The 26,807-nt window shown below is 41.3% G+C and overlaps 1 protein-coding gene across 1 annotated transcript; it reads left to right on the forward strand.

The window, feature by feature from the left end:
• Positions 1 to 16,062: 16,062 nt before the first annotated feature.
• On the forward strand, positions 16,063 to 24,529 carry EMB2656 (ARM repeat superfamily protein). The gene is made up of 14 exons (XM_086493293.1): positions 16,063 to 16,593; positions 16,877 to 17,089; positions 17,295 to 17,440; positions 17,520 to 17,785; positions 20,654 to 20,742; positions 20,841 to 20,988; positions 21,090 to 21,523; positions 21,617 to 22,101; positions 22,252 to 22,312; positions 22,388 to 22,678; positions 22,746 to 22,882; positions 22,967 to 23,094; positions 23,177 to 23,266; positions 23,807 to 24,529. Exons 1-14 carry the CDS (start codon positions 16,228 to 16,230, stop codon positions 24,082 to 24,084), a joined length of 3,132 nt encoding a protein of 1,043 aa, XP_086349419.1. The 5' UTR covers positions 16,063 to 16,227; the 3' UTR covers positions 24,085 to 24,529.
• The last annotated feature ends 2,278 nt before the right edge of the window (positions 24,530 to 26,807 follow it).

Here is a 26,807-nt window from a genome sequence, read left to right on the forward strand (position 1 = left end):
GCTTCATACATTACACCACCCATATTGCTCCCAACTAGAAAACCATGTTCTTCACTGAAAGAGGAAACCATACTCACACTTACATGCTTGAGCCTATCCCCTTGTCGGCGATACACACTATCGCAGCCATTCGGCTTAGCTCCCATTTCCTTCGATGCGAGATAGGATGTTGCGGCAATGGAGAAGAGTCAAATCGATTGTGCACATTATGCTCATTGCAAGTTCGAGAGTTTGAGTACCACACACTACTAGAGTGCTCAGCTTTTGATCACATCCGAACTTGCTTCTCTCACATTTTCAGCCATAACTTAGACTTACACACTTTCCTCTCCCAGCCAAAGTGTGGTCTCTCGATTGCGACTCTCATCACCACAATTTTGGAGCATCGAGAGTCACTCATCAGCCATATACATACCTACATCACATGTAAATTTGGTCCCATAGGTCATATTTGACCTTCGAGGACGATAATAAAATCTATGTATCTATCTCTCTCTCTCTCTCTCTCTCTCTCTCTCTCTCTCTCTCTCTCTCTCTCTCTCTCTCTCCGGCCTGCAGTGAGCCCAGGAATAAAGGCGGGAAGATGAAGGCAAAACAAGAAGGTAACAAAGTGAAAAAAAATCAAAATTACTTGTGCAAGTGCTCTCTGTCTGCTGCAATAGATGCTCTCTCTCTCTCTCTCTCTCTCTCTCTCTCTCTCTCTCTCTCTCTCTCTCTCTCTCTCTCTCTCTCGATCATAACTTCTTCATCCGAACTCCGATTTGGGTGATCTATAGCCTCAATCGAAGAGCACGAAGTCCTCTACGCATTGATGTAAAGACAGAAATTTTCAGAGTTATGGAAGGCATTTTTGTAGCAGCATTTCCGAAGTAAACAGGTTCAACAAAATTGACTCTCATCTCCTATTTTACATACAATGTCTTCCGGCACTCGCAAGGGTTCTTCTTCTTCAACAAGGTCCACAACAATTGTGGAAAATGATCCAAAATCTCCTAAGTGTGGAGATAGCAACACAACCACCCAACCAACGACATCGGAAACCATGATCATGGCGTACTTGGTATCATTGCAAGAGACCGTAAACAAACAAGGCGAAGACTTACGAGCACTTGCAATGGAGAATGGCAGACTAAGGGTACTTGTGGTTGAGAATGAGAATCTCAAGAGGACACTTGAGATGCAAACAACACATTTGATGCAACTTGAAGACGAAGTCAAGGAACGTAAACGCTCTCATGTGGACTTGAATGCTTTGAAGGAGCGGTTGAACAAAGTAGAGCATGACCATGTATTGAAAGAGGAGAAATTTGACACTATGAGCCGGGATGTATGCGACATGAAAAATGTATGTACAAACAAGTCTTGGGCTGATGTATGTGGTAGCAATGTGGTTTCTAATTCCTCACTCATGCAAGCTATGGTTCAAACAAAGAATGTTGAGAATGTGGACGTGGAGGAGTTGAAGGAACGGGAGCGACGTTCCAAGAACATTGTTATTCGTGGAATTCCCGAAGAGAATTTAGAGACACCTCCTTCTCTTGCCATTGTTATTGAAGATTTCTTCAAAACCCACTTTGGCATGTCCGGAGTTATGGTCTATGGAGCACATAGAGTGGGGAAGCAAGGAGCTCCTCGCTCGGGAGAACGGCCAATTGTATGCACCATGCCGGATGAGACCAAGCGAAATATTATCCTTGATAATAGTTGGATCTATTTGAGGGATACAAAATATTTTGTATGTGAAGATCGCACTATTAAGCAACAAAATATGCGTCGCAAGGCATATGAGGAAAAGAATAATAAAAACAAGGAGATCTCTCATGAAGAAAATGTGCCCAAGGAGGAGGCAAGTCTCTCAAGCAAATAGGGATGCGTGACCTATGAGACCGAGTTACAATTGAAAATATGCTTTTGGAATTGTAATGGATACCCATGGAATGCGGGGGTTGGCATTGATGAACTAACAAGCAAAGCCGATGTTGTACTTCTTGTTGAAACTTGGGAGCATGATACACAAAGGATTAACAGCTTGGAGGATTACAATGTACATTCATTGATGTGGTCAAAGAACCTCAAGCAACGAAGAGGACAAGGAGGGTTAGCATGTATGGTTAAGAAAGGATTGGAAGATTTTGTATCAATTGTGAAAGATGACAAGTACAAACGTTATGTATGGCTGAAAATTATGACACCAAACAGAGCACCCATTTTTGTAGCCGGTTGCTACATTCCTCATCATGATTCTCCCTTTTATGCTTGCATGGATAGAGATCAACCATTTTCTAATTTGGAAGAGGACATTGCTTATTTCAAAGGTGAAGGTGATGTTATTGTATTTGGGGATATGAATGCTCGCACAAAAACATTGCAACATGATACTCAACAATTTGATATGCCATACATTTCAAGGGAGTTGGAGGAAGTTCACTTGTATGATCGTACTTCAATGGATGAGAAAGAGCCGGATCACTATGGAAAGTTACTTTTACACATGTGTAATAGCACGGGTATGCTCATTGCCAATGGTGTATCTTTGTGGAGTGGAACCAATGGATTTACATGTAGGAGACATAATGGGGATAGTGTGATTGACTATATGCTACTCTCTGAAGCCATCATGTATCGCATAAAGAGTTTTATGTTTGGTCAATGGACCCCGGAATCCGACCATTGCACCTTATGTATTGACCTTTCATGTGGAGAAGCAACTAAGCATGATAATCTTAGCCAAAGGAAAGAGAAGTTATCACTATGTATGGATTTCAAACGGGCACCAATGTACATTGAAATGGTTGAGCAAAAATTATGGATGACAAAGCTTCAATGTGATGCACCATTGGAAACTAAATGGGAAGCTTTCAAGAGAGCTATTTGTTCTTGTGCGGAAGAATGCTTTGCCATAAAGCATCTCCATGGTATCAACAAAGATAGATCACGCAAAAGGTGGTTTGATAAAGAATGTCAAGATGCTCGAAAGTCCTTGATAAAGCTTGATGCAACTATGGACAAAGACAACTATCAAAGTCATTTGCATACATACAAGGCATTGATTCAAAAGAACAGAAGAAGATGGGAAGTAAAGAAACAAGAATTTCAAGTCCAAGAAAAGGCACATGCATGTGGAAGATTTTGGAGAAACTTGAGAGGCAAGCGGGTTGAGAATTTTGGTAACTTGAGTCTAGTGGATATGTACACACATTGTAGGCAATTATATGAGCAAGAAAATACTGAAAAAATACCATTTTATGGTTCACTCCCATGTATGCCGTCTTTTTTTTTACTATTGAGGATGTATGCGGTGGGCTTGAAAAGTTGGCCACTCGCAAAGCGGGAGATCTTCAAGGTATCAAGCCGGAGATGATCAAATGGACGGGAGATTTTACCCATGAGTGGATGTGTGATATGTTCAACTTTGCAATTCAACATGGTATGCCTTATGATTGGAGTACTAATTGGGTTAAGCCTTTGCATAAAGGAGGGGATGTAAAGAATGTAAGCAACTACCGGACTATAATGATTGAGTCTCTTATGGAAAAGTTGTTTGGGTGCATAATGGAGATGAAATTGAGTGATTGGGCTGAAGAGAATGACAATTGTGCAAAGGGACAAGCGGGTTTTTGTCGATGCCATAGCACCATTGATCATCTTGTCACTCTTCGTGTTCTCATGGAGGAAAGTCGGTTGAAAGGCAAGCAATTGTATTGTTGTTTTGTGGACTTTAAGAAAGCCTTTGATATGATTCCACGTAACAATTTGTGGAGAAGGATGGAAGAACTCCAAGTGCCAAGTGAGTTTATGCTTGCGGTTTCTTGAATCTATGAGAAGGTGATTTGTCAATTGCGCATGGGAAGAGAAATTTCAGAAATTTTTGTAAGCACTATTGGGGTTAAACAAGGATGTCCATTGTCACCAACTCTCTTTGGTCTATGCATCGATCAATTGGAACAAATGGTACTTGACTTTATACAAGAAGAAGGCATTGAAGAGGTCACTATTTGCAATGCGGTAATCATGCTTTTGTTGTATGCGGATGATGTAGTGCTTCTAGCACACACTTTAGAAGATGCACAAAAGCTTATGGTTGTCCTTGAGAACTTTTGCTTGCATAGTGGACTGATTGTAAATGAATCCAAAACAAAGGTTATACTTGTGAAAACCAACCATAAGGAGAAGCCATGCATTGTGTACAACAACGAGACACTTGAAGTTGTTGAGAGCTTTAAGTACCTTGGCCTTGAGGTTCCATCCAATCACAAGTGGCATGAATGTGCTATGCGTCGTTTGGAAGCGGGAAAGAGAGCATATTATGCATTTGAGAACATGTGTAATGCGGGAAACATCAAGTGTTGGGTTCTCAAGAATTATCTTTTTGATGCATTGGTGACACCGGTTCTTCTTTATGGAGTTGAAGTGTGGGGCGGGAGCATCTCAAAGTCTACTTGGAAAGAGTTTGAGAATGTCCAAAAGCGTTTTCTTACAAACTTTCTCCAAGTTAAGACACAAACACCATATATGCTCCTACTTCTTGAGTCGGGATCTCTTCCAATTGAGGTTATGGGCATGGAAAGGGTTGTGGAGTACATGATAAAGATGCGTCAAAACCCCTCACATCGAATTCCTACAATTGCATGGGAGGCTATAAAGAAAGAGGGTGGTTCCATTGAAAATGTTGGTTCCATTACAAATGCAGCCATTGTTGAGTCTTCTGTGAAAGGAGACTGTGATGTCGATGTTGATGCAAAATGGGCTTTTAGTGCAGAGTGCACTTACAATCCTACTGTCCATCATGATGCATGCATGTGAGTTGTTGCAGATTCACATGTGTGGTATTTCGATAGTGATGCTACAAAGCACATTACCTCACATCGTGAACTATTCACCTCTCTCGAGTCTGTCCCTCATGGGAATTCAGTCACTTGTGCCAACAATGCCTCTTATCTGGTTCAAGGAGTTGGAAAGATTGCAGTTTGTGCATAGTGATGTTTGTGGACCCATGCAAACCTCGTCCTTGGGCAATTACCTTTACTTCGTGACTTTTGTTGATGATTACTCCAGGCATGCATGGGTATTTCTGCTTAAAGCGAAGTCCAAAGTTTTTATGTGCTTCAAACAATTTCTGGCTATGGCTGAAAATGTCTCGAAATGTACTATGGGTACCCTCCCTCCCGATCGAGGGGGGAAGTATATGTCTCATGAATTTAATGCATTTCTGGCTAGTCGTGGGATAAAACACCAAGGTACAATGCCTTATACACCTCAGCAAAATGGTGTTGCTGAGAGGAAAAACAGGTCACTTACGGAAGTGGCACGATGTATGGTCAAAAGTCAAGCTTTGTCGCATTTTTTTTGGCTTGAGGTCATCATGTGTGCCACTTATGTACTAAACAGGTGTTCTACAAAATTTTTGTAGTCTATTACTCCATAGGCAGTATGGCATGATACAAAGCCTTCTATTGAGCATATGCGTGTTTTTGGCTATTTGGCATATGCTTTGGTGCCACAAACACAGCGCAGATAATTGAATGATAAGGCTGTCAAATGTATTTTTGTTGGTTATAGTGCTGAAAGAAAAGGTTACAGGTTGTATCATCCAAAAACAAAGCGTATTCTGGTTTCACGGGATGTAGTGTTTGTGGAAGATTTTGTTTAGCCCTTGCTGTCATGTACTAGAGACGGTAATGTAAGCTCACAAGACATTTATGACACTTTGTTGCCTCTTTTCAGTGGTGGAAGTTCCAATGAGGCAAATGTACAGTCTATGGGGGCTTCTGAAAATATTACATATCAACCTATTACTGTTGCAGATGTACATGATGTACTTGATGAGGAAAGGGCTGAAAATGAGCAGGCTAGAGCATACATTCCGTGACAGTAAATTGGATGCACCTTTGTCTAGTCGTACTCGTTTAGGCTCTGGCCATGCATCTTATGCATCAGATTGTTATGCTTTGGTTGTGTCTAGCTTACATGATGTTGAGGAACCTCTGTCTTTTGATGAAGCACAAAATTCAAAAAATTGGATGGCTGCCCTGCAATCAGTATGATGCACTTATAGAAAATGACATATGGACTTTATGTGATTTGCCTCCGGGCAAAAAGGCCATTGGTACCAAGTGGGTTTACAAGTTGAAACGCAAGCCGGATGGTGAGGTTGATCGCCATAAGGCTCGACTTGTTGCAAAAGGCTATGCGTAGCAAAAAGGCATAGATAATGAGGAAACTTTTGCTCCCACTTGTCGTATGACTACTGTTCGTTTTCTATGTGCATTGGCAGCTCATTTTGGTTGGGATGTACATCAATCAGACATTGTTACTGCTTTCTTGAATGGTGACATATTTGAGGAAGTTTATGTAACGTAGCCTCGCGATTTTGTCAAGAAAGGACAAGAGGACGAAGTGTGTAGATGTAAGAAGGCAATCTCCTCGTGCTTGGTATGAGAAGGTTGACACTCATTTGGTCAAACGAGACTTTCGTAACAGTCCAACATAAATCACATTGTATGTAAAGCGTGAGGGTGATGTACTTCTCATTGTGGTTCTTTATGTAGATGTTTGTTGATCACTGGACCAAATGAGATACATATTGTTGAATTTAAGGCTAATTTGAATGCTACTTTCAAGATGAAAGATTTGGGGATGTTGCATCGTTACTTGGGCATACAGTTTAAGCATTGTGATGGTGGTATTGTTTTGTGTCAGAAAAGTTACATAGACACATTGCTATGTCAATTTCTACTTGAGGATTGCAAACCTATTGCCACTCCCACGGAAACAGGTTTTAAATTGAGTCTTCATGATGTTGGTGATCCTCTGATGTCACTCTTTACCAAACTGCTATTGGCTGCCTCATTTATGTATGCAACACGAGGCCAGATATTCAGTTTGCAGTCTCATAGGTTAGCAGATTTATGCATAGCCCAAGGTCTAAGAATTGGCAGGCTGTCAAGAGGATTTTCCACTACCTTAGTGGCACTTTACATCTTGGCTTGTTTTATCCCAAGGAGGTATCATTACCACCAAGCTTACATGTTTTTTTAGACTCAGATTGGGCTGGTTGTTTTGACACGCGAGTGTCCACAAGTGGTTTTTGTTTCGTGCTTGGCAGTTCATGTATATCATGGGTGAGCAAGAAGCAACCTATTGTGGCCACTTCTAATTGTGAGGTTGAGTAAAGCCCAGTCTTCACAGCTACGGTTGAGTGCGTATGGCTTAGACGCCTTATGGCTGATTTGGGTGTTGGACAAGACATTGCCAACACTATCTACACTGACAGTCAGAGCGCATTGACAGTTGCGAGGAACCCAGTTTTTCATGATTGCACAAAGCACATTGAGGTGCATTACCACTATGTCAGGGAGAGGCTCTTAGCAGGAGAGGTCAAATTGGCTTATGTGCCAACATAGGACAACCTTGCAAATATTTTCACAAAGGCATTGTCTCGTGAGAAGCTCAAAGCTTTCCGCAAAGCTTTGGGCTTACTCCCCTTTGTGGACTGATCATGTCCTCGGGGCATGGCACTTTCCTTTACTCATGTGCCAGCTCTCGTTCACCGCATCACTCCAGAGGGGATTTCTTACCATATACATGTGGTAGTGATGTGTGTGAACACACTAGGACCGCTGGGGCATTTTTTCCCTCTTTAGGAGGTTTTTTCCCCGTGCATTGTATATACGCCTATCACTCTAGGGCTATCCATCTTTCCATTGCACACTAAGTAATATACCCTCTATTGTGTGCCTTGAGCTTCCTTCATCTTCTCCAAGTTGTGTGTGTTTCTTTGCAACCCTAATTCCAACACGACCCACGTCCCCCCTTTCTGTTGCACGAGGGGAGGGACAGAGTCTTTCTCTTTTATAAGTTTCATGGAATCCCTTGCCACTGCCTTAACCCTTTTGGCCCTCTTTAGACTTGGGATTTGCACCACCGATGTAGTTGTCACTATCATAAACTTAGATGTTGGAGTAGGAAAAGCAAATGTATTTTCATTGTGTGAACATTCGAGAATTTGCAGTGTGAGGTTTTCCATCTCCAAAGTCTTCTCCTGTAGCTTGGTGTCCACCTTGTCGCAAACCATGGACTCCTTTAACTCCTCTAATCTTGCCCCTTTGTTACTCTTTACCATATTCACATTCCCTTTTGTCATGGTTTCCTTACCATGGACATGATTGTTGTTCCCTTCCCCGGAGACTTGTGTCGCAGGATCAGTATTCACTTTAGCTTTCATGGGACAATCCTTGGAAAAGTGTTCAAATTTGTTACACTCAAAACAATCCCCATAGTAAGTCTCAAAATTGAGCATAATAGTTATCAGCCTAGCTCTGACATTGATCGCCATGCTCTTAGGTGGTGTCTTAGAGACATTCCATCCTATATAGACCCTGTCAGAGGACCTACCTAGACCTCTCTTATTAGGAACAAACAAGGGGGTGCCCAATTGGCTTGCAAGCATCCTCATGTTATCCCAGAGCCAACTAGGCAATTTCACAAACTCAACCTAGACCGGATGAAACCCTTCGAGGGATTCTATCGTCAATCATTGGCTCCCATGGCACCACACAGACAGTAGTCCTGTTCAAAAAGAGGTGACCTTTATCCAAGATCTTTAAGACATGGAAGACTTATTTGAACCTAATTGAACAAAACCCCTTGGCCAGGTACGAGGTATTTTCAATTGCTCCTCCATGCCCAAGAATATGCGGTCCCTGAAGCCACTGAGTTAGCTTGTATCTATTCCGGACTCTCCCACTGAATCCAGAAACAAGTGTGAGCAAGCAAAGGGGCAGGGCGGGAAGACGCCACCAGAATGTGCTGGCAGGCGATGCAAAAGAGAAAAACGCTAACAGTGTTGAGTAAATGTGCACAAGATCGATGGCCATTATGTTACACTTTGGTGGTGTGTAGGGGCTTGCTTCAAGTGGGTCCCAAGGGGTGGTTGATGCTCACAAGCTGACGAGATCACTCCAAACCAGCTTAACCCTATCTCAAAATCAAAGCCATCACTCTGGCTACAAAACCTAAGCCGTAGTTATTCCTCCCTTCTCAAGCTTTCCTCTTTAGCTTTGTAAAACCACAAATATAAGCATCTTATCAATCTAACTATTTTGTATTATTTTGCACTTTGATTGCTTACCTCATTTTAAATCAGCACGTTAACTTAATGTTTACATCATGAATGCAACTAATCATGATCCGCCTTGATCAGAACCTTACAAGTGGTATCAAAGCGATTGTGAGGCTCAATGTGATTATTATTAGCAGCAAGAGAGCTTCTTGGACAAACTTCCCCCAAGCATAACTTGCTGCTCCGGTCATCGAATGACACACCGTAACATACAACTTGGAGCCCAAGTCCTCGTTACTTTTAGAATTATCAAACCCCACCATTTCTAATTCCAGTCATCAAGTTGGCCCAACTGCCTCTGTTGCATGCACCCGCAATCACTTTCTAAGTTGAGACCACCCACTTCGGATGCTCATAACTCATGATGTACAAGTCAGATTCACGAGCTATAAAGCACGACTAAAAATATTAATTAAAAACCATGTGTTTGGGACTCAAACAACCCAAAAAATCAGCATTCAAGCTTGGCAAAATCACACCTTTGTACATGAATTTTTACATGGTCACTTCTAAGACTTGCAGGGCTATATACACATAAATACATGAGGCTAGTGGGCAAGATTTTTGGCATGACTTAGTGACTTTATGCTCATCCAAAAAATGCATGACATAGCTTGCAAACCCCCCCCCCCCCCCCCCCCCCCTAGCCTGCTTGATCATTCATGACAAGCAAAGGTTCCTACGGTGAACAACTGCTGCTCTGCAGGTCATTCCCAGAAACCTCATTTACATTCTCAGATGTCTCCACACTGTCTTCTTCTATTGATAGCATTTCATCTGTCACAATTTTCATTAAACGTGCGAGATATTTCTTCAATATGTAGCCATTAACACAATATTTATGATGTGCACCACTCAAATCTGCCAACTGATATGTGCCATTATCAAACTTCTTTACAACAGTAAAGGACCTCTTCATTTGATTTGAAACTTTTTCTGAAAGGTATTGTCCAAATTACTATTGTATCGCAACACTAGATCGCCCTTTTCAATTCCCTTATCCTTTACGCATTCATTAGCTTTTAGCTGAGCCTTCTTTGACACTTCTTCATAATAGCTCAAAGCTAAAACTCTGTCCAATTGCAAACATTATAGATCCAACAACTGTTCTGCCAAGTATTTGTTTGCTCTTCATCTCCCAATGACAATAACTTGAGTGCAAGAATCTCCACTTCAATTGGCAATAAAGCTTCCTTGCCATAAACCAAGTGGTAAGGAGAAAATCCCGTGCTTGTTTTGATAGCAGTTATGTGGGCCCATAATGCACAAGGCAACTTTGAATCCCAAGTCTTCCCATGTTTCTGTGCCATTTTTGTTAAGATCTTCACCAGCTCTCCATTGAACCTTTAATTGAGAGCATTGCATTGTGGATAATAAGGAGAAATGTATCTATGATGTAAATTGAGCTTCTCGCATAAGAAATCAAACAACTCTCATCTAAATTGTGGTCCTCTATCAAAAAGTAGCTCTAGGGACACACCAAATTTGCAGCATATATGTTCATAAACAAATTTTCCCATTTCTTTATTGGTAATCTATTTGACAGCCCATCATAACAAATAATCCACTGCTGTCAAAATGTAAGCATTTCTTTTGCTAGTCATAGGTAAGAGTCCAATAGCATCAAGACCCCATTTTTCAAACACATCAAAAGCTAGAATTATCTTCGCAATTCGGGCTTCAAAATTCTCTTTCCCATCTTCTGGCAAGGCAAACACTACTTGCAGCAATGGTTAACATCCCATTGAATGCTTGGCCATACATAACTTCTTGAAAAATTTTATGCAATATGATCTTCATGGCAAAATGGGCTCGACAAGATCCCCCATGATTTTCTTCCAAGATCTTGTAGATTTCCTCTTTCTAGGGCACATGAGGCAAAACCAAATCACTTCCTTTCATGTAAAGCACATCATCAAGCATTTTGTATTTCTTGGATTTTCTTATAAACACATACTTTTTGGAGGATGGTAAACCTTCAGGTAGAATGCCAGTCAACATAAAATCCATCTCCTTTGATAACACTTCCCTCCCATGATATAAAGGGGCATTTTCCTTCAACACAAACACATGAGTGATCATTTCTTGGGAAGCATCATGAGCTTCTTCATTTTGAGACATCTCAATGTGCTGCAAACTCCATGCTTCAAACTTTTTGAGCAACAATTTCACCTTGAAGCCTAAATTCTTCAATTTAGGATTCTTATTCTTCCATACTTCCGATACTTGCTTCACGACCAACAAGGCATCTCCTTTGATCTGTAAGCGTCTAATTCCCAACTGTAAGGAAATGTGCAAACCACCTTCGAGAGCCATGTACTCTGCTTCATTGTTACTTTTTGCATCAAGTTTCAGCCCTTGCTTCCTTACAAGTTTTCCTTGTGTATCGTAAATGACAATGCCTCTCGAAGCAACATCATGGCTTCTTTGATAAGAGCCATCAAAATATAACAGTGAAGCATCAGAGATGGTAAGAGTCTCGACTTTCTTCTTTTGCACCACCTCTTCCTTAACCTAAACAGGAGTGCCTTTATAAGTGAGTAAAGCTACCAGGATAGCCCGAGTACTCACTTCCACCAAAAAGGTGAATGAAATTCATGAAGTTCAATAACCCATTTCATCACTGTTTTTGATATATTTGAATTATTGAACAGCTGAGGAAGCAATGAATAACTGGTGAGAAAGGTGAATGACTTTTGCAACAAGTAATGGTTAGTGTACTCAAAACCTCTTTGACTCTATCAAAAACATCATCGCAGTCACGAGACCACTCCAAGGGATCGTTTTTAACTACTTGCTGCCATGGATACAATAGTTGTGATGCCAAAGATATGAAACGAGACATATATTTAACCTTCTATATGAAAGTGGCCAATTGTCCGGTATTATTTGGAGATGACAACAACAACAAAGCCTCCACTTTCTCTGGATCTGCTTCAATCCCATTTTCTGAAATCACATGTCCAAGAAGGTTCTTCCTTTCAAAAGCTCCAAGCCCATTTGTCAACCCAAATGGAAGGAAACAAAAGCAGAAACAACCCCATGGCGTGATAAAAGTGGTCTTTTTTCGGTCCTCAGGAGCAAGGATAAGCTGAAAATATCCTAAATAACCATAACAAACACTGTATCTTTCAAAAATAGCCAACTGCATCTAAAAGTTGATCAAAGAAAGGTAAAGGATAAGGATCTTTTTTTGTCACTACATTTAATGGCTTATAATCAACACAAACTCTTCAACGCCCATGGAGTGACCACTACAGGGCTCACCTGTTCAACATTATCTACTGCCACAATGAACCGTGCATCCAAAAGTTTGTCCACTTCTTCCTTTAAAGCATTTATTTTCTCCTTACCATCCTTCTTAATTTCTGTCGTATTGGCTTTGCTCCTTCAACTAGTTCAATCTTCACAGGATCTCCAACAAAACCCCTTATTTCTTGATATGAAGTGATGAAAAGATTTGGGAACCTGTCCAACATTGCTAAGTACTCCCTTCTTTCTCCTTGTGTTAGATCGGTACTCAACATATTTTGAATCAACTCTTTTTTCATTGGCAATTCCTATTTAGGCTGCATCAACTCCTCAAGTTGCTCTAAACGGCTTGAAGCATTTATATTCCCTGACACTTGACATTTCACCCACTTCCCTCTTCTCCTCGTCCAACAACAAGAATGACACTTCACCCTCATCACTGGAACTGGAAGCAAAGCTACTTTCTGAATCTTTAGAACTGTCTTCGTTGGTAACTTCGGATTCATCATTCTCACTCACATCTTCTAGTGCCATAGGTTGCTTGGTAGTCGTATCAAACACCCTCTTTTCACCCTTCCTGCCATACACACATTGTGTCCTTGTCCCAATCTTGCACAATACCAACAGCTCTCAACCAAAGTCGTCCCAAAATTAGAGGAAAAGCTCACATAATCTTCACGTTAAAGACTTCAACTTCCAAATTTTTAATCATCTCCAAACACTTCACTTTGGCATGGTTTGCTAGTTGAATCCGAAACCCAGAGCTTCCGCATGTAACGAGACCCAGTCTCTCGACACATGACTATGTGATCACACAAACTTGAGCACCCCCATCAATGTAGGCCTCTCCCATGCCCACACCTTTGTGCCAAGCGTTCACCACATGACAAATGTCGGGTAACTCTCCCACAGCCAACACTGTGACTTGTCCATGCTTCGGCTCCTTCTTTCGATTCACTAATGACTTCCATTGCCTCTTGAGTTTGGGCACCATATTCATCAACTGTCTAAAAGTACAATCTACTTTCCTCCCAATCAGGTCTTCCTTTAAACTGTAAGCTGTTTGACCTTCTCCCAAAGGTAAATCTGCTACTTCAAACCGTCTACGAGGTCTTCTCTTCCTCTTGGTTTTTGTATCTTCGCCCTCTTTCTCTTTCCCTTTCTTTTTGCCGGGACCTGGAGCGACATAGACTTCCCTCTCTCTTTTGCCTACGGGCATCATATCTGCTTCTTTCTTTTCCACCCACATGACCACCAGAGGTTGAAGCCTGATTTTCCTGTTCAGTACCTCGATCTCCTCGTATATCCAATGCATAATCATTAGCCCTGTTAGGAATCTGCTGGAGAAGTGGAAACATATCACCTCCCTTCATCTTTGTTGGCTTTGAACAATAAGTGCTGATATGACAAGTTCACCACAATTATAACAGGTAAGGATGAACCTCCTCTGCGGCTCAAAGACACCTTGTCCACGACCCCCATTCGCATTAGGCTGAGCTTCACATGCCTGGGCCATTCCTCTACCACGACCGCGACAGCGACCGCGACCACCTCTAAGAACACTGAGTCGCAATTCTTGCATCATGATCATCATGTGTTGCATATTTTGCTGTAAATGTTCAATACTAGCAACCCTTTGAGCAAGTTGGGGGCTCCAGCCTCTGCCTAATTTTCCTCCTTTTGGACACCATTACTTTGCACTGGGACCGTTTTCCCATACTCATTAAGTCTTTGAATCTTCCATTCTTTCTCCCTGCCGATAGTGACTGCTTCCTCGAAGGCGGCGGGCCTTTTCAGCTCAGCTTTGAACTTCAGACTTTCTTTTAAGTTTTCCACGACACGGTCCTTCTTTACATGGATGGAAGGATTTCATTTCCCAAAGCTCGGGCCCATTTATCCCATAAACGGGTGAACTGCATGACAAAATCATCAACACTTTGATTAACCTTTTGAGTGTACCCCAAAATTTCATGCCAAACTTCATCAGGTACTTCAATGGATCTGTACTGTGCCAGGAAAGCTTGCTTCAAATGATTGTAGTCCAAAAAATCCCCTGGAGTCTGTGCCTGCACCGACTCTTCATGATTGAGTAACCAAACTTTTGCCTCATCCTGCGAACTGTATTGCAATAGCCACAACAATATAGCTTGGTTTAGTATATTTCGTAGTAAGCGATTGACTTCCAATTTTTCAATAAAACTATGTGCATTCTCATTAGGCAATCCATGGAACTGTGGGAACTCATCCACCATGTTTGATTGCCACAAAAACACTTACATACAACGTCGAAAACTCAAGGGATGTCAATGGATCGCTTCAGTACTACATAGTCTACCTCACATTGGGTAACCCGGCCCCCAGTGCTTGGCTTCACAAAACCTCACGACCCTCCAAAGGCTTCAATCCAATTACACGACCGCCTCAAGTGTTGTCCACAATTTGCACATACATAGGTGGTTGTCCATAAGGACCCACATCCCCTTTACATTCTCTGTCTGCAGAATAGACATATTTCACAAGAATTGGAGCATGGGAGCACTTGCTCCTCAGTGGGGGCACCAAAACGATGTTAGCGTGAAAACGGCAAGAAAAACGAGTGCCTCTATAGCTTTGCACGAATTACATCGTTAGAAGGAAGAACTATTACACCACCGACCTAAGAGTGCCACTTCCTATGCCATGTATTAAGTGTAAAGGAAATTTAATCAATCACAATGGCAAGGAGAGGAAGATGCCATGTGATCTAGCATAGAGGGAGGTTTCTAGGCCTAGGTTCGGCTCCGATACCAATTGAAAGGATTAGCAAAGATTAACAAGCGTAGCATTCATATTAGCATAATTGATCAACACACTGATTACTCAAATGCGAGAGAGAGAGAGAGAGAGAGAGAGAGAGAGAGAGAGAGAGTACTCAAAGATAACTTGATTGATAATGAAAAAATAACAACACTTGAAGTGTACAGGATGAAGCTAGTTATGTAGCAGTAGTACGTGGGTAAGTGCACGTCTCAAGAGTCACATAAGCATTTCCAAGGGTCGAGGGACAACTTCCAAAAAGCAAGGTTGACTCCATACAATGGGGTAGAGTGACTTGGACTCTTGTGCAATTCACCACACCATGTGTGTTAGGCCATGTGCCCTCACATGCTCATATGATGACTGATGACTGTAAAAGAGATGGTTCACACACCATTTGTCGGTTTAGGCCAAAGGTCGATAGGGAGCCAGTAGGTATATATGCATGTTTTTTGATGAATGTGAGCATTTGTAAATGATATTTGTGAACTCACGGGGGAAAGTTCCCTCTGAGTTAGCATATAATGCACTTTATTTTAGGGCTTCCCATGTGTGTTGTTCATGTAATGTTCTTCACTTTTAAGACTCACCGTGTGTGTTGTTCAAGAAGTAGATCAAAGGGGGATGTTGACTGCAAAAGCGAGGACCGTAGATCCCATCCAAAGAGCACTCGTGCTAATATGTCAGGGGCTATGTGGGATACTACATCAACAAACAACAAACATAGCTGCTTCTAGTTACCAGGATAGGATTGATAAATTACCGTGAATCCCAGTCCATGCCCAGGCCTAATCGCAAGCGTTTTGTAATCTCTGCCACCCATGTCAATGTTTATTGATCTTGGTCACTATTAAGGTTCTTATGGGTTGTTTGTGTGTCTCAAAAAGGGGCTGAGTGTGTCCAATGAACGATCCAACGAGCGATTGCCAGAATTTGAATTTTGAACTCCCCCCGCCCCCCTCTCTCTCTCTCTCTCTCTCTCTCTCTCTCTCACACACACACACACACACACACACACACACACACACACACAGTGTCACAGACTGGAGAAGCAAACAATGGGGGTGGAAGGCAAGAGCCATTCCGCAGAGGCGCTAATAGCAAGGATGCTGAACGAGTGCCAGCAGTCGGCGGGGGTTCATACTAGGCGGGCCAAGGAGCTACTCGCATGGCGATCCCAACACAAGGACGGCACCTTCCTGACTCACCTCTGGAAGAGTTTGCTTCCACTTTTCACCATCTTCAAACGGGAGCCCGTAGCAGAGCGCCTTGTCAAATTCGTGGTCACATTTGTAACCCTGCGTGATGAGAAGCATGGTGCAGAATGCGATGCCTTTCTTGAAGAATTTTTTGGTCTCCTCCTTTTCTCTGCTGACTCTACCAACAAGGCAGTGCGCTTACGAGCTTGTCAAATTCTCTCTGAGGTACTTACATTGATCTCATGTCTGCGGTTACATATTATGTCTTTGCCCTTTCAAAGCTGGAATTGGGGGAATTTTTCTGTTTGCACGTTCTTGGCCTTTGTGATTCTCAGGAAACCGTCAGGATTGGGTTTTTATTTAGACTTGTTGATGTGTAGTTCCCTGTTAGCAAAACAATTTGATTATGGCAGCTCACTAAAAAAGTGTAATACCTGGTCCACATCCTTGATGGGTGGCAACGATTTTCATCTCAAAACTACATGATTCGTCAATCGTGGCTGTACAGATTATTCTCAGGCTCAATGAAGATGCTGAGGTCAGTGATGATGTGTGGGACAATGTTATTGATAGTATGCAGAAGCGAATGCAGGACAAGATACCTGCTATTCGAGTCTACAGTGCACGCGCATTAGGTCGCTTTGCTAGTGCTGATGATGATCCTGAAAATGATGCCATCCTAAGCACATACCGGAAGTCATTGCAATCTGATCAAAATGCTGTAAGTGCTCCGTACACTGGTCTCACCAATGTTAAAATGTATGTTGGGAAACACCTGACAAAATGTTTTGTGTTAAAGGGACAAAAGTCAACATTTAGCTGCTTATGTTTGAATCAGAAAATCAAACTATTATGTACTGTCTTCTTTGGTGAATTTCAATTGGGTGCGATGTGAAGTAACTTGCTGCCTTAAGTAACGTTTGCAGGACGTTCGGAGAAACATCATCCTGTTCATTCCTCCTTCCAATGCAACTGTACATGACATTGTTAGGCACACATCGGATGTGAATGAGGCAGTTCGGAAAGCAGCTTTCACTGTTTTATCCAAGAAATTCCCCATCCAAAGCTTAAGGTCAACCTCTGTGCATGCTGCATGCTTTTGATTCTTGGCAAGCTGAAAACTTCAAGCTTATTAATCTATTCGTAAACAGTATCAAACAGAGAACATGCATCCTTCAAAGAGGGCTCCACGATAGACGAGAATGTGTGCAAGCAGAGTGCTTAAGAATGCTTAAGGATGTATGGCTAGTGAAATGCTGTCAGGGGGATGCTGTGGCACTCTTAAAATATCTTGATGTGGAGACAAATGAAAGCGTTGGTGAATCGGTGATGCTAGCTCTTCTTACAGCAGATGCACTGACTCCTCAAAATGGTCAGGGACTTCAAAAGTTTGTGGCAAATACTGCAGTGGAGAGTGGTATGTACTCTCTTTGTTTTGTTCTTTGGATCAGCAAGTAGCTCTACCAGGATGTGTCCCGATGTGCATGTTCATTTTGCGTGTATGTTGTGCCTGGACAACAACCCCTTGTGATAACCTTTTATTAGCTTGTAAATAAATGATTGTTAGTGGTTGATTAAAGCTCATGAAAAATTAATCTTTTGTAGTAAAATATTCTTTTCCAGTGCTCGTGCATGCTAGACAAAAAGTTCGTGTTTTTACTTCTCCTTCTTTTTGGTTTCGTTCACAAGAGAATATATGCTGTATGTCTTTTGCCATTGATTCCGGATTTATTATCATCTACCCCTATGACTTGAGAATTTTATGTAGTTTGATTCCTAATTTGAGTTAACAGTATCCACCATTTTCTATTCCACTTGCTGAATTAGCTCAGAATTGAATGTTCTGCCCATAGGTAACCTGTGTTCTGCATCTTCACTCTCAGCATGGCTTTGTCTATCTTGTTTTTCTGGTAGTGTGCATGGTGAGCACCGTTGACTGATCCCTCCAAGCATTGATAAAGGAGTAGCTTCTGCTTCCAGACAGAACATGAGCATATGGATTTTACTGCCTGGAAGCTGAGAGAAAGAAAGCATAGTGACTCTAAATCTGCTACTGCTTTGCTGCAAAGATTTCAACAGTTTGTAGATCAACGCCACCTCCACTCTCAATGAAACCTGACCTTGCTAGCTCTTTACTATTTCTACTATTGGACTCTTGTAATTCTCATTCTTGGTTACAGACGAAATGGAGACAACATCCTGAATGGCAGCTAGAGACTGATGTAGAGTTGTTAGCTAATGGTGTAAATAAACATGATTTTGGCCCGAGCTTAAGTTCGTGAATTAAGCTTAGATTTTATATACATCTAGATGAATCCAGGAAGCCCAGATTCACCCTTAAAGGAAAGTGCAAGGTATGGACCCATGGTAGTCACCCACAAGACAATGTAACCATCAGCTCCATCATGCATAGTATTGACTAAATACCACGACATCCCCACTAACGTCGTCAGTGCCCAATAGTGGGTGTAGAACTAGGTACTAACATATGCTCCCCAACACAACACACCACACCATAGAAGCTACGGTACGGGACGGGACGTTTAATACGTGGTGTACAATACGCGTACTAGACGTACTTTTGAGAATAAAAAATAAAATACGTCAACTTTTTTAGATATGATACTTTAATAAGAACAAATGAAGCGGTTCATGGACCTCCTCAATGACTCTTCAATATTTAACCATAGCATACATAAACAAGCACCATTAAGCTCTAAAACACAATTGATCAACTAGAAAAAGATATATGTTTTGAACAAAAACAGTTAGAATAGAAAACGTTATGAGATGTATTATACGTTTCAATACGGGACATCGTGTATTCTAAATAAAATACGTGTATTTTAGTTGCTATGCACCACATGCACACACACATGAGCACACATCAACACGAAGTTCAACGTACTGAGTTTTGGTCATGACTCCGGGGATCAAGAGCAGACTCGGTCATAATGAAGCCTATCACTAAAAGAAGCATTAAATTGGTAAAATTAGCACAAAAATGAGGTAGTTGATTGGGCATATGCACCACTAAAGATAGAAAGAATTAGCACAATATCAATTGGTCATAACTCGGACGAAAACTTCACGATGTGAAGTCTGCATGTCCGCTATACGACTAAAAAATGTACCTAGATGAATCCTGGAAGCCTAGATTCACCAATTGAAGGAAAGTGCAAGGTATGGACCCATGGTAGTCATCCACAAGACAATATAGCCATCAGCTCCATCATGCATAGTATTGACTAAATACCACGACATCCCCACTAACGTTGTCAGTGCCCAATAGTGGGTGTAGAACTAGGTACTAACATATGCTCCCCAACACAACACACACCACATGCACACACACATGAGCATACATCAACACGAAGTTCAACGTACTAAGTTTTTGTCATGGCTCCGGAGATCAAGGGCAGACTCAGTCATAATGAAGCCTAGCACTAAAAGAAGAATTAAATCAAAAAAATTAGCACAAAAATGAGGTAGTTGAGAGGGCATACGCACCACTAAAGATAGAAAGAATTAGCACAAACAACTGGTCATAACTCGGACGAAAACTTCACAAATGTGAAGTTTGCATGTTCGCTATACGACCAAAAAAATATACCTAGATGAATCCAAGAAGCCTAGATTCACCCTTGAAGGAAAGTGCGAGGTATGGACCCATGGTAGTCACCCACAAGACAATATAACCATCAGCTCCATCATGCATAGTATTGACTAAATACCATGACATCCCCACTAACGTCGTCAGTGCCCAATAGCAGGTGTAGAACTAGGTACTAACATAGCTCCCCAACACAACACACTCCACACGCACACACACATGAGCATACATCAACACGAAGTTCAACGTACTGAGTTTCTGTCATGGCTCTCGAGATCAAGGGCAGACTCAGTCGTAATGAAGCCTAGCACTAAAAGAAGCATTAAATCAGAAAAATTAGCACAAAAATGAGGTAGTTGATACGGTATACGCACCACTAAAGATAGAAAGAATTAGCACAATATCAACTGGTCGTAACTCGAACGAAAACTTCACAATGTGAAGTGTGCATGTCCACTATACGACTAAAAAATATATCTAGATGAATCCAGGAAGCCCAGATTCACCCTATGTTTGTTGGTCCTAGAAAGACCTGTTGTCTTGTAAATAAAATTGGACAAGCTATGCAAGTTTTCTTTAATCCTACTAGCATTTAACTCTGGTTTTCCTACTTATATTGCTAAACATCAAGCTCAAATTTTTAACTCGACTGTAAGAGCTGATGTCTTGCAGAAGAAGACCATGAGTTACCTCATTTTCTGGAAGCAGAGGAAGCCCTTTATTGGAGAGTCTTTATCAGTTACCTCCACTCAGAGGCACAAGTATGGTTCCCTAAAATAGAGCACGAGACTTTTATTCAATACTTAACCGGGTGATCTGTACCTGACAAAGTACTGGAAAATTTTTATTGCTTGTTTAGGCCAAGGGTCATGTTGCTGCCACAACAGGAGGAGCACAGGCTGCCATGAATGCCGCAGCTGCAACCGAAAAGAATGAGCTGCTAGATCAAGTTTTACCATCAACCATGACAGAATATGTTCAACTTGTAAAAGCACACATGAGTGCAGGTGTTGAGAAAACAAAAGCTAATAAATTAAGCACAGATTTTGATATGCAAGAAGGAAGATTTTGTGTATTTATCTAACCTGCTCTGAATATTATCATTCAGGACCTCATCTACATTTTGTCGCACGACAGCTTTTATTGATAGGCAAACATATGGATTTCTCGGATGCTGCCAACAGGAAAATTGCAGGGACTTTTTTTCGTGAACTGATATGCATGCCAACAGGCCATTTGGAAGAAGATAATGAAGTGATACCAGGGGATGGTTTGAGCCTTGGTGGTGATAAGCAGTGGTCAAAAGCCATAGCTGAGCTCACCTGGAAAGTTCATGAAGCACCTCAAGAATTTGCAACGATGGTTGCTGATGTGGTGGCTGAGCTGAGCAGACCTTGCAGAGAGGGTGGGGCGAGTGTCATGCAGTGGATCAATTCCCTAGCTGCTGCTGGATTTCTTCTCGAGAATATCAAATCCCTACAGCAATTGATAGGATGTCCTATAGAAGCTCACGAATTGTTGGGTGGCCTCCTTCTGCCAGCAGTAAGCCTGTTAATGATGTTTTGGAAGTTATCAGCTCTGAGTCCATAAATCTACTCATGAGCCATTTTTCTCCTGTCTGAATGGTTTTTGTAGGCTAAGCACATCCACCCTGAAATCCAAAGATCTGCTGTCAGATGTTTGGGTATGTTTTGCACAAGAGAGGCCAAACCAAGCCTTCAAGCAGTCAAGCAGCTCCGCCTAGCGTTTCTTAGTGGAATTAGCCCTTCTCAAAGAATGTCAAGTAAAGCACTGTTCGATTTATGCATGTGGCATGGTGCCCAGGTGCTAGACAGAGGCATCAGCCTTTGTTTGACTGATGATGGTGATCCAAAAGGAGATTGTGGGTTACCTATTTTGGATTTGCTTGCACAAAAGCTGGACATCATTGACACTGAGCAAGAACAGGTTGTAGGAAGTGAAGCTGGCGACGGGGAAACCTTGCAAGGAATCCTTGCAGAGGGATTTGCCAAGTTGTTGCTTCAGAGCAAAGTCTTTTCTGATATCATACCTTTGCAGCAGGCTGTCCTTACAAAGATGTTGCGCTCGTATTTCGATGAACAAACAAGAAGTGCACCAAGGTTTGCTACCTCAATTTGTAGTCATTTTGCAATTCATGACACCATAAAGTAAATATATGCTTCCATACGGTAGTGCTGAATGCTAGTGACTACTGTTATACCAGTATTGTGTCTAAGTATGGGGTCCTTGCCTTGGTTTCTTGTTTGTAGATTAAGACAATGTTTGGCAGTCTTCTTTGAGACATATCCTTCGGTGTCTTTGCAGCACAAGGTAACTAGACATGCTGCATACAAGTCTGAACTGTTACAGTAATCTTCTTAACAAGCTTGAAGGTGATGTCATCAGAGTTGCCTTGCAAAGAGCTTTGTTCCTTTAATGCGAGCAGAATGGCCTGGAATCTTTGGAAATGAGAGTGGAGCTCACACCACAGCTGCAATGAAACGAAAACATATAACCAAGTTATCAAAATTTATGCTCCAAATGTTGCATCAGCCACTCTTTGAGAGTGTTCTCCCTAGGTCTGAAGCTTCTGACAGTGGGGAGGATTTAGAGCAGGAGAGTCCTCCTCTCCCAAAACAGCAGCCAAAACTTGTGCATGATTTTGATGAGGAGCTAGCAGTACGAATTGCAGCTGAGGTACTTCATAGTTTACTTCAAAAGTCTCATTGAGATGGTGGAAAGTTAACATATCTTATGGCAACAGGTAACTGGATTTCCATCTCAACAACGATCCGCTGCAGCCAGGTCCTATTTGGCAATGCTCTGCAAAAATATCTGCTCCCTTGAATTTAGACAATCCGAGCAAGAACTTATCAAATGCTTGCGAAAGCTTCTTGACAAGTATGGTCCATCGGTTCATACTGTGGTACTATCTCTAAGATTTTGAAAAGATAACCTTAAGGCAAAGCTCTTCCATGTTTTCAGTGCCAAAGACACTTTAATGGGAGACAAACAGACGATCAAAGATATTGATAATTTGCAAGCAAGGCTCATGAAATTGGATAATACACCAGACGATGCCCTCTCAGACGAACAGCTGGAAACAATCCTTCGTAAGCCCTTGTTACATTCATTTTTGATGTGGTAAACGAGACATTTTGAGCTCTCCAACAAGCATCCTGGGTGTTTGCACAGGCAATATGGAGGTGGAGGAGCTCAAATCTCCAGAGGACGAAGAGGTGGAAGTCAAAACACCAGCACCACCACCCACCAGAGGCAGAGCTAGTAAGCACCTTCTTGGCTCTCAAAGTGATGAGTCATTGTGTACTTGTTCTTGGGTGCAAGTGTTGAATACCAAAACTTGAGTTTGAATGCATTCTGAAATGTGATATTTTCAATATCTCTACTGATCACTTTCAATTATGAATGCCTTGAAAGTTAAAAGCTTTTGTTTTTGTACATGAGCGACATGCTTTTGTAAATCCAAAACAATGAGAAACAGGAAGCAAAAAACAAATTTTAAATCAAATGAGCATTATGGAATTCCACAATTCCTTGCATGCGCATAGAGAGCATGCATGATGCGTATTCTGCAAATGGGGGGCAGATTGCATGTACATTTGAGAGGCTTCAGATTTTCAACTGCACTCCGTGGCCCAAAATTTCTGTCGGTTGTACACCAGATCTGAAGTGCATCTTGTGCCATAGATAGAGGTTCACTTCTGAAGTTTTCTGCATTAGAAGCCCCAGTTCTGCCGTGCATTTTAAAAGTGTGTAATTTATGAATGGAGATCTGAGCTAAATCTCTACTTTTCTATTAAACAGGACGAGCAAAGAAGGCGAGCTCGCCAGAGACGGACTCATCAACATCACCTGTCATTGCTAGAAGCCTTGCCAAAACCCCTGCACCTCCTACCACGGCACGTGCTGCGCGTGCAAGCAAGACAGCTGCGATGGGCAAAATCCGATCTGATCTTGTACCCAGCAAAAGGGTTATCTATGGCAGCTCTGATGAAAATTCCGCTTCTTGTAGCTCAGATGATGGTGGGAAGGACTCAGATGACGACTCGTCAGAGAGTGACGCCGAGTTGAGTGCTGCATAGCCTTGCCAAATGCTTCAAAACAAGAGCTCAGCAACAGAGGAGAATTGAGTGCGACATGGGTCTTGTCTAAATATCTCATTAGACAACAAATAGGGAGCCCCTAACGGTGTTAGTACAATGATCTGAGTCGAAGCTCCAGAGAGAGAGACAGAGACAGAGAGAGAGAGAGAGAGAGAGAGGTATTACATTACTTAGAAAATTTGTTCATTTGTTCATACTTCTAAGGTCGCATGAAATAGCTTAGAGCTTCTCAAACCAATACGGTACTTTTATCAACAACAGATTTTTGAATGTTTAGAGTGCTAATGGAAAATCGGCAGAAAGAGGCCTACTAAATAAGAGGTCTCAACATAATTCAAGAGTATGTCTGGTCGATTTCAAAAAAGAGAATTTGACAAGCATCTCAACAATTGTTGAAACTAGTAATGCTGGCTGCCTTTGGTCACTTCTCTCTCTCTTTTGCTATGTCGTTGTGTGGCCGGGTGGTTGCAAGGCACCCATGCCGGTTGAAAGAGTTGTCATGTTTTTGTTTTTTTTTTTTTTGGGGGGGGGGGGGGGGGGGGGGGTTATCACAGTATAGATGGTAAACATGTAAGAAATTTTGTACGAAAGACATTGGACCCCATACTAAGCAAGTGTAGCTCCAGAATTGTCAAAGTCTTATGGATCCTCAATAGGTCTTTTGAATTTGGAAGCATGATCGAATCTCTTTGTCCAATTTAAACTTTTGGGTTAAATAAGAGTAAAGAGAATGAATGGTGGTACAACTTATACGGCACATAATGTCGCAATGTCAAGCGACTTGCAAAGACCGAGTCACTACAGTGTAGCCATGTCAAAGCCGAGACACTAGTTAGAATTCGGTTATTTTTTGGATAACCACTCAATACCGCCACATTTAGCATTTTGACCTTTGCAAGCTCTGTCGATAATAGTGAATCTACCTAGCGATGCAACATAGGGACAAAACTATTTCATTAATTGAGCTTTAAATTGTGATTTGTCCTCAAGTTGTGTGGGTTTTTTGTTGTGGTAACTTTCACAAAGTTTTATAAAGCGTTTTGGAGGGAGTCGAGTTGCACTTGTTGAAGATTATAGAGTTCCTTGAACCACGACAATATAATTTTGCTTTCCTATTTCAAATCTGATAGTGATTTGCTTTCTTTTTGCATTCCATATACATAGAAAAAAAATCCTCGAAAACTACACTAATGACTTCAAAGATGTAAGCTTTAGAAGATGGGGTAGTTGTTGAAGCTATGTCCTATCTAATTTTCTCCGTCTTGGCTACTCTTGGATGCACATTTGGCCTATTCTAATGCCCAATTTACATACACAACACTCATTACAAATCCCAAGGCCAAATAGGGAATGCAAACATCAAGGAATTGCATGCCTTGAAAAGCAAATGGGCAATGGGCCACAATTAAGAAAGTAGTAGATCTCTACTGAGGCACCCATTAATGCAAAAATTCAAGTTATAAGAGAATCTTGAATTGTTTTGCAGATTGAATGCTCATTTTGCACTTGCACTTGACAATGATTTTATTCATCATATTACAGGGATGCCTGTGTGAATGTCAAGAATTGGAAAAGTTATGTCGTGCACGGATGAAGCACACAAATGTTGTTATAAAGATTCAATTTTTCCCCTTGTCATGAAGGAAGGACAACTCTTACAATTCGTATTAGTAGCATATGAAATCTTTAGTTGTAATTGGTTGGAATCCATGCCAAAGTTGAAGATGATGATACTATCTCAATTCTCCTCAAGAGTGTACTAGATTTGCCAAAATACGTAAATATTGTTACTACATTGCCGACTCTTAATGATCTCAAATTTCCATATGTGGTTGCTTCATTATAGGGTTAATAACAAGTGGATTGTAATAGTACTAAGTCTTTGGAAGAAGTGTAATACAACCAGACAACATATTCCTGTTGTTGATACAATTACTCATGGTCAAGGTAAAAATCAAAATCATTGTTCAATATGTGGAATAACTAACCATGTTGAACGAGAAAATTTTAATGAGACCAAACAAAAAGCCAATTGGGTCCTAGATGAACAAGATGAAGAACTAGATGCTCCACCACTTGGTGATGCAAAAAAAGTCTTGTACATGATGAAGAGGAGAGTTTCTAAATTAGTTTCTTTTCCATTTTTCAATGAAGAAGTAGATGCTCCACCACTTGGTGCTGCAAAAGAATCTTGTATATGATGAAGAGTAGAGTTTCTAATTAGCTTCTTTTCTATTTTTCAATGATTATTTGTTTGTAAAAGGACTAGACACTGACTCCATGAAGAGTTATGACCCCATTCACTACACAACATAATCACACATCAATAAAATTTTGATCCACTTCTATAGTGTAATCTCACATATGTTGAAGCCTTCAGAGAGGGATATTTCAAGAATGTAGAGATATCACTTTAAGAAGGGGCAATTCTTAGTTTCCACAACTTGAATAATCTAGAACTTTTCCATAACTTGTGTAAGCCACTAAAGTGGATATGAAGCCAACAATAATGCTTGATATTTATGGAAGATTTTTGACCACTATGGAACTCAGCCCTCAAATCATGCATCAGAGTTTGAAGTGGTTAAATTGTCATAACTAAAACTAGATTAAACGAATAGATGCAAAAAAATACTTTTGACTTTTATTGATGCGATCTTAACCATAAAATAGCTAAAAATGAATAAACATATTGGTAACGA

The sequence above is a fragment of the Adiantum capillus-veneris genome, chromosome 21, assembly GCF_014529385.1.
Source record: "Adiantum capillus-veneris isolate H3 chromosome 21, ASM1452938v2, whole genome shotgun sequence".
Classification (NCBI taxonomy): Eukaryota; Viridiplantae; Streptophyta; class Polypodiopsida; order Polypodiales; family Pteridaceae; genus Adiantum; species Adiantum capillus-veneris.

Excerpts from the sequence above, each read along its gene's own strand:
- EMB2656 (XM_086493293.1), top strand. The coding sequence starts at position 16,228 with ATGGGGGTGGAAGGCAAGAGCCATTCCGCAGAGGCGCTAATAGCAAGG. Across the intron at positions 17,786-20,653 it reads AAATACTGCAGTGGAGAGTG|AAGAAGACCATGAGTTACCT; the intron begins GTATGTACTCTC and ends GATGTCTTGCAG. Across the intron at positions 20,989-21,089 it reads AAAAGCACACATGAGTGCAG|GACCTCATCTACATTTTGTC; the intron begins GTGTTGAGAAAA and ends ATTATCATTCAG.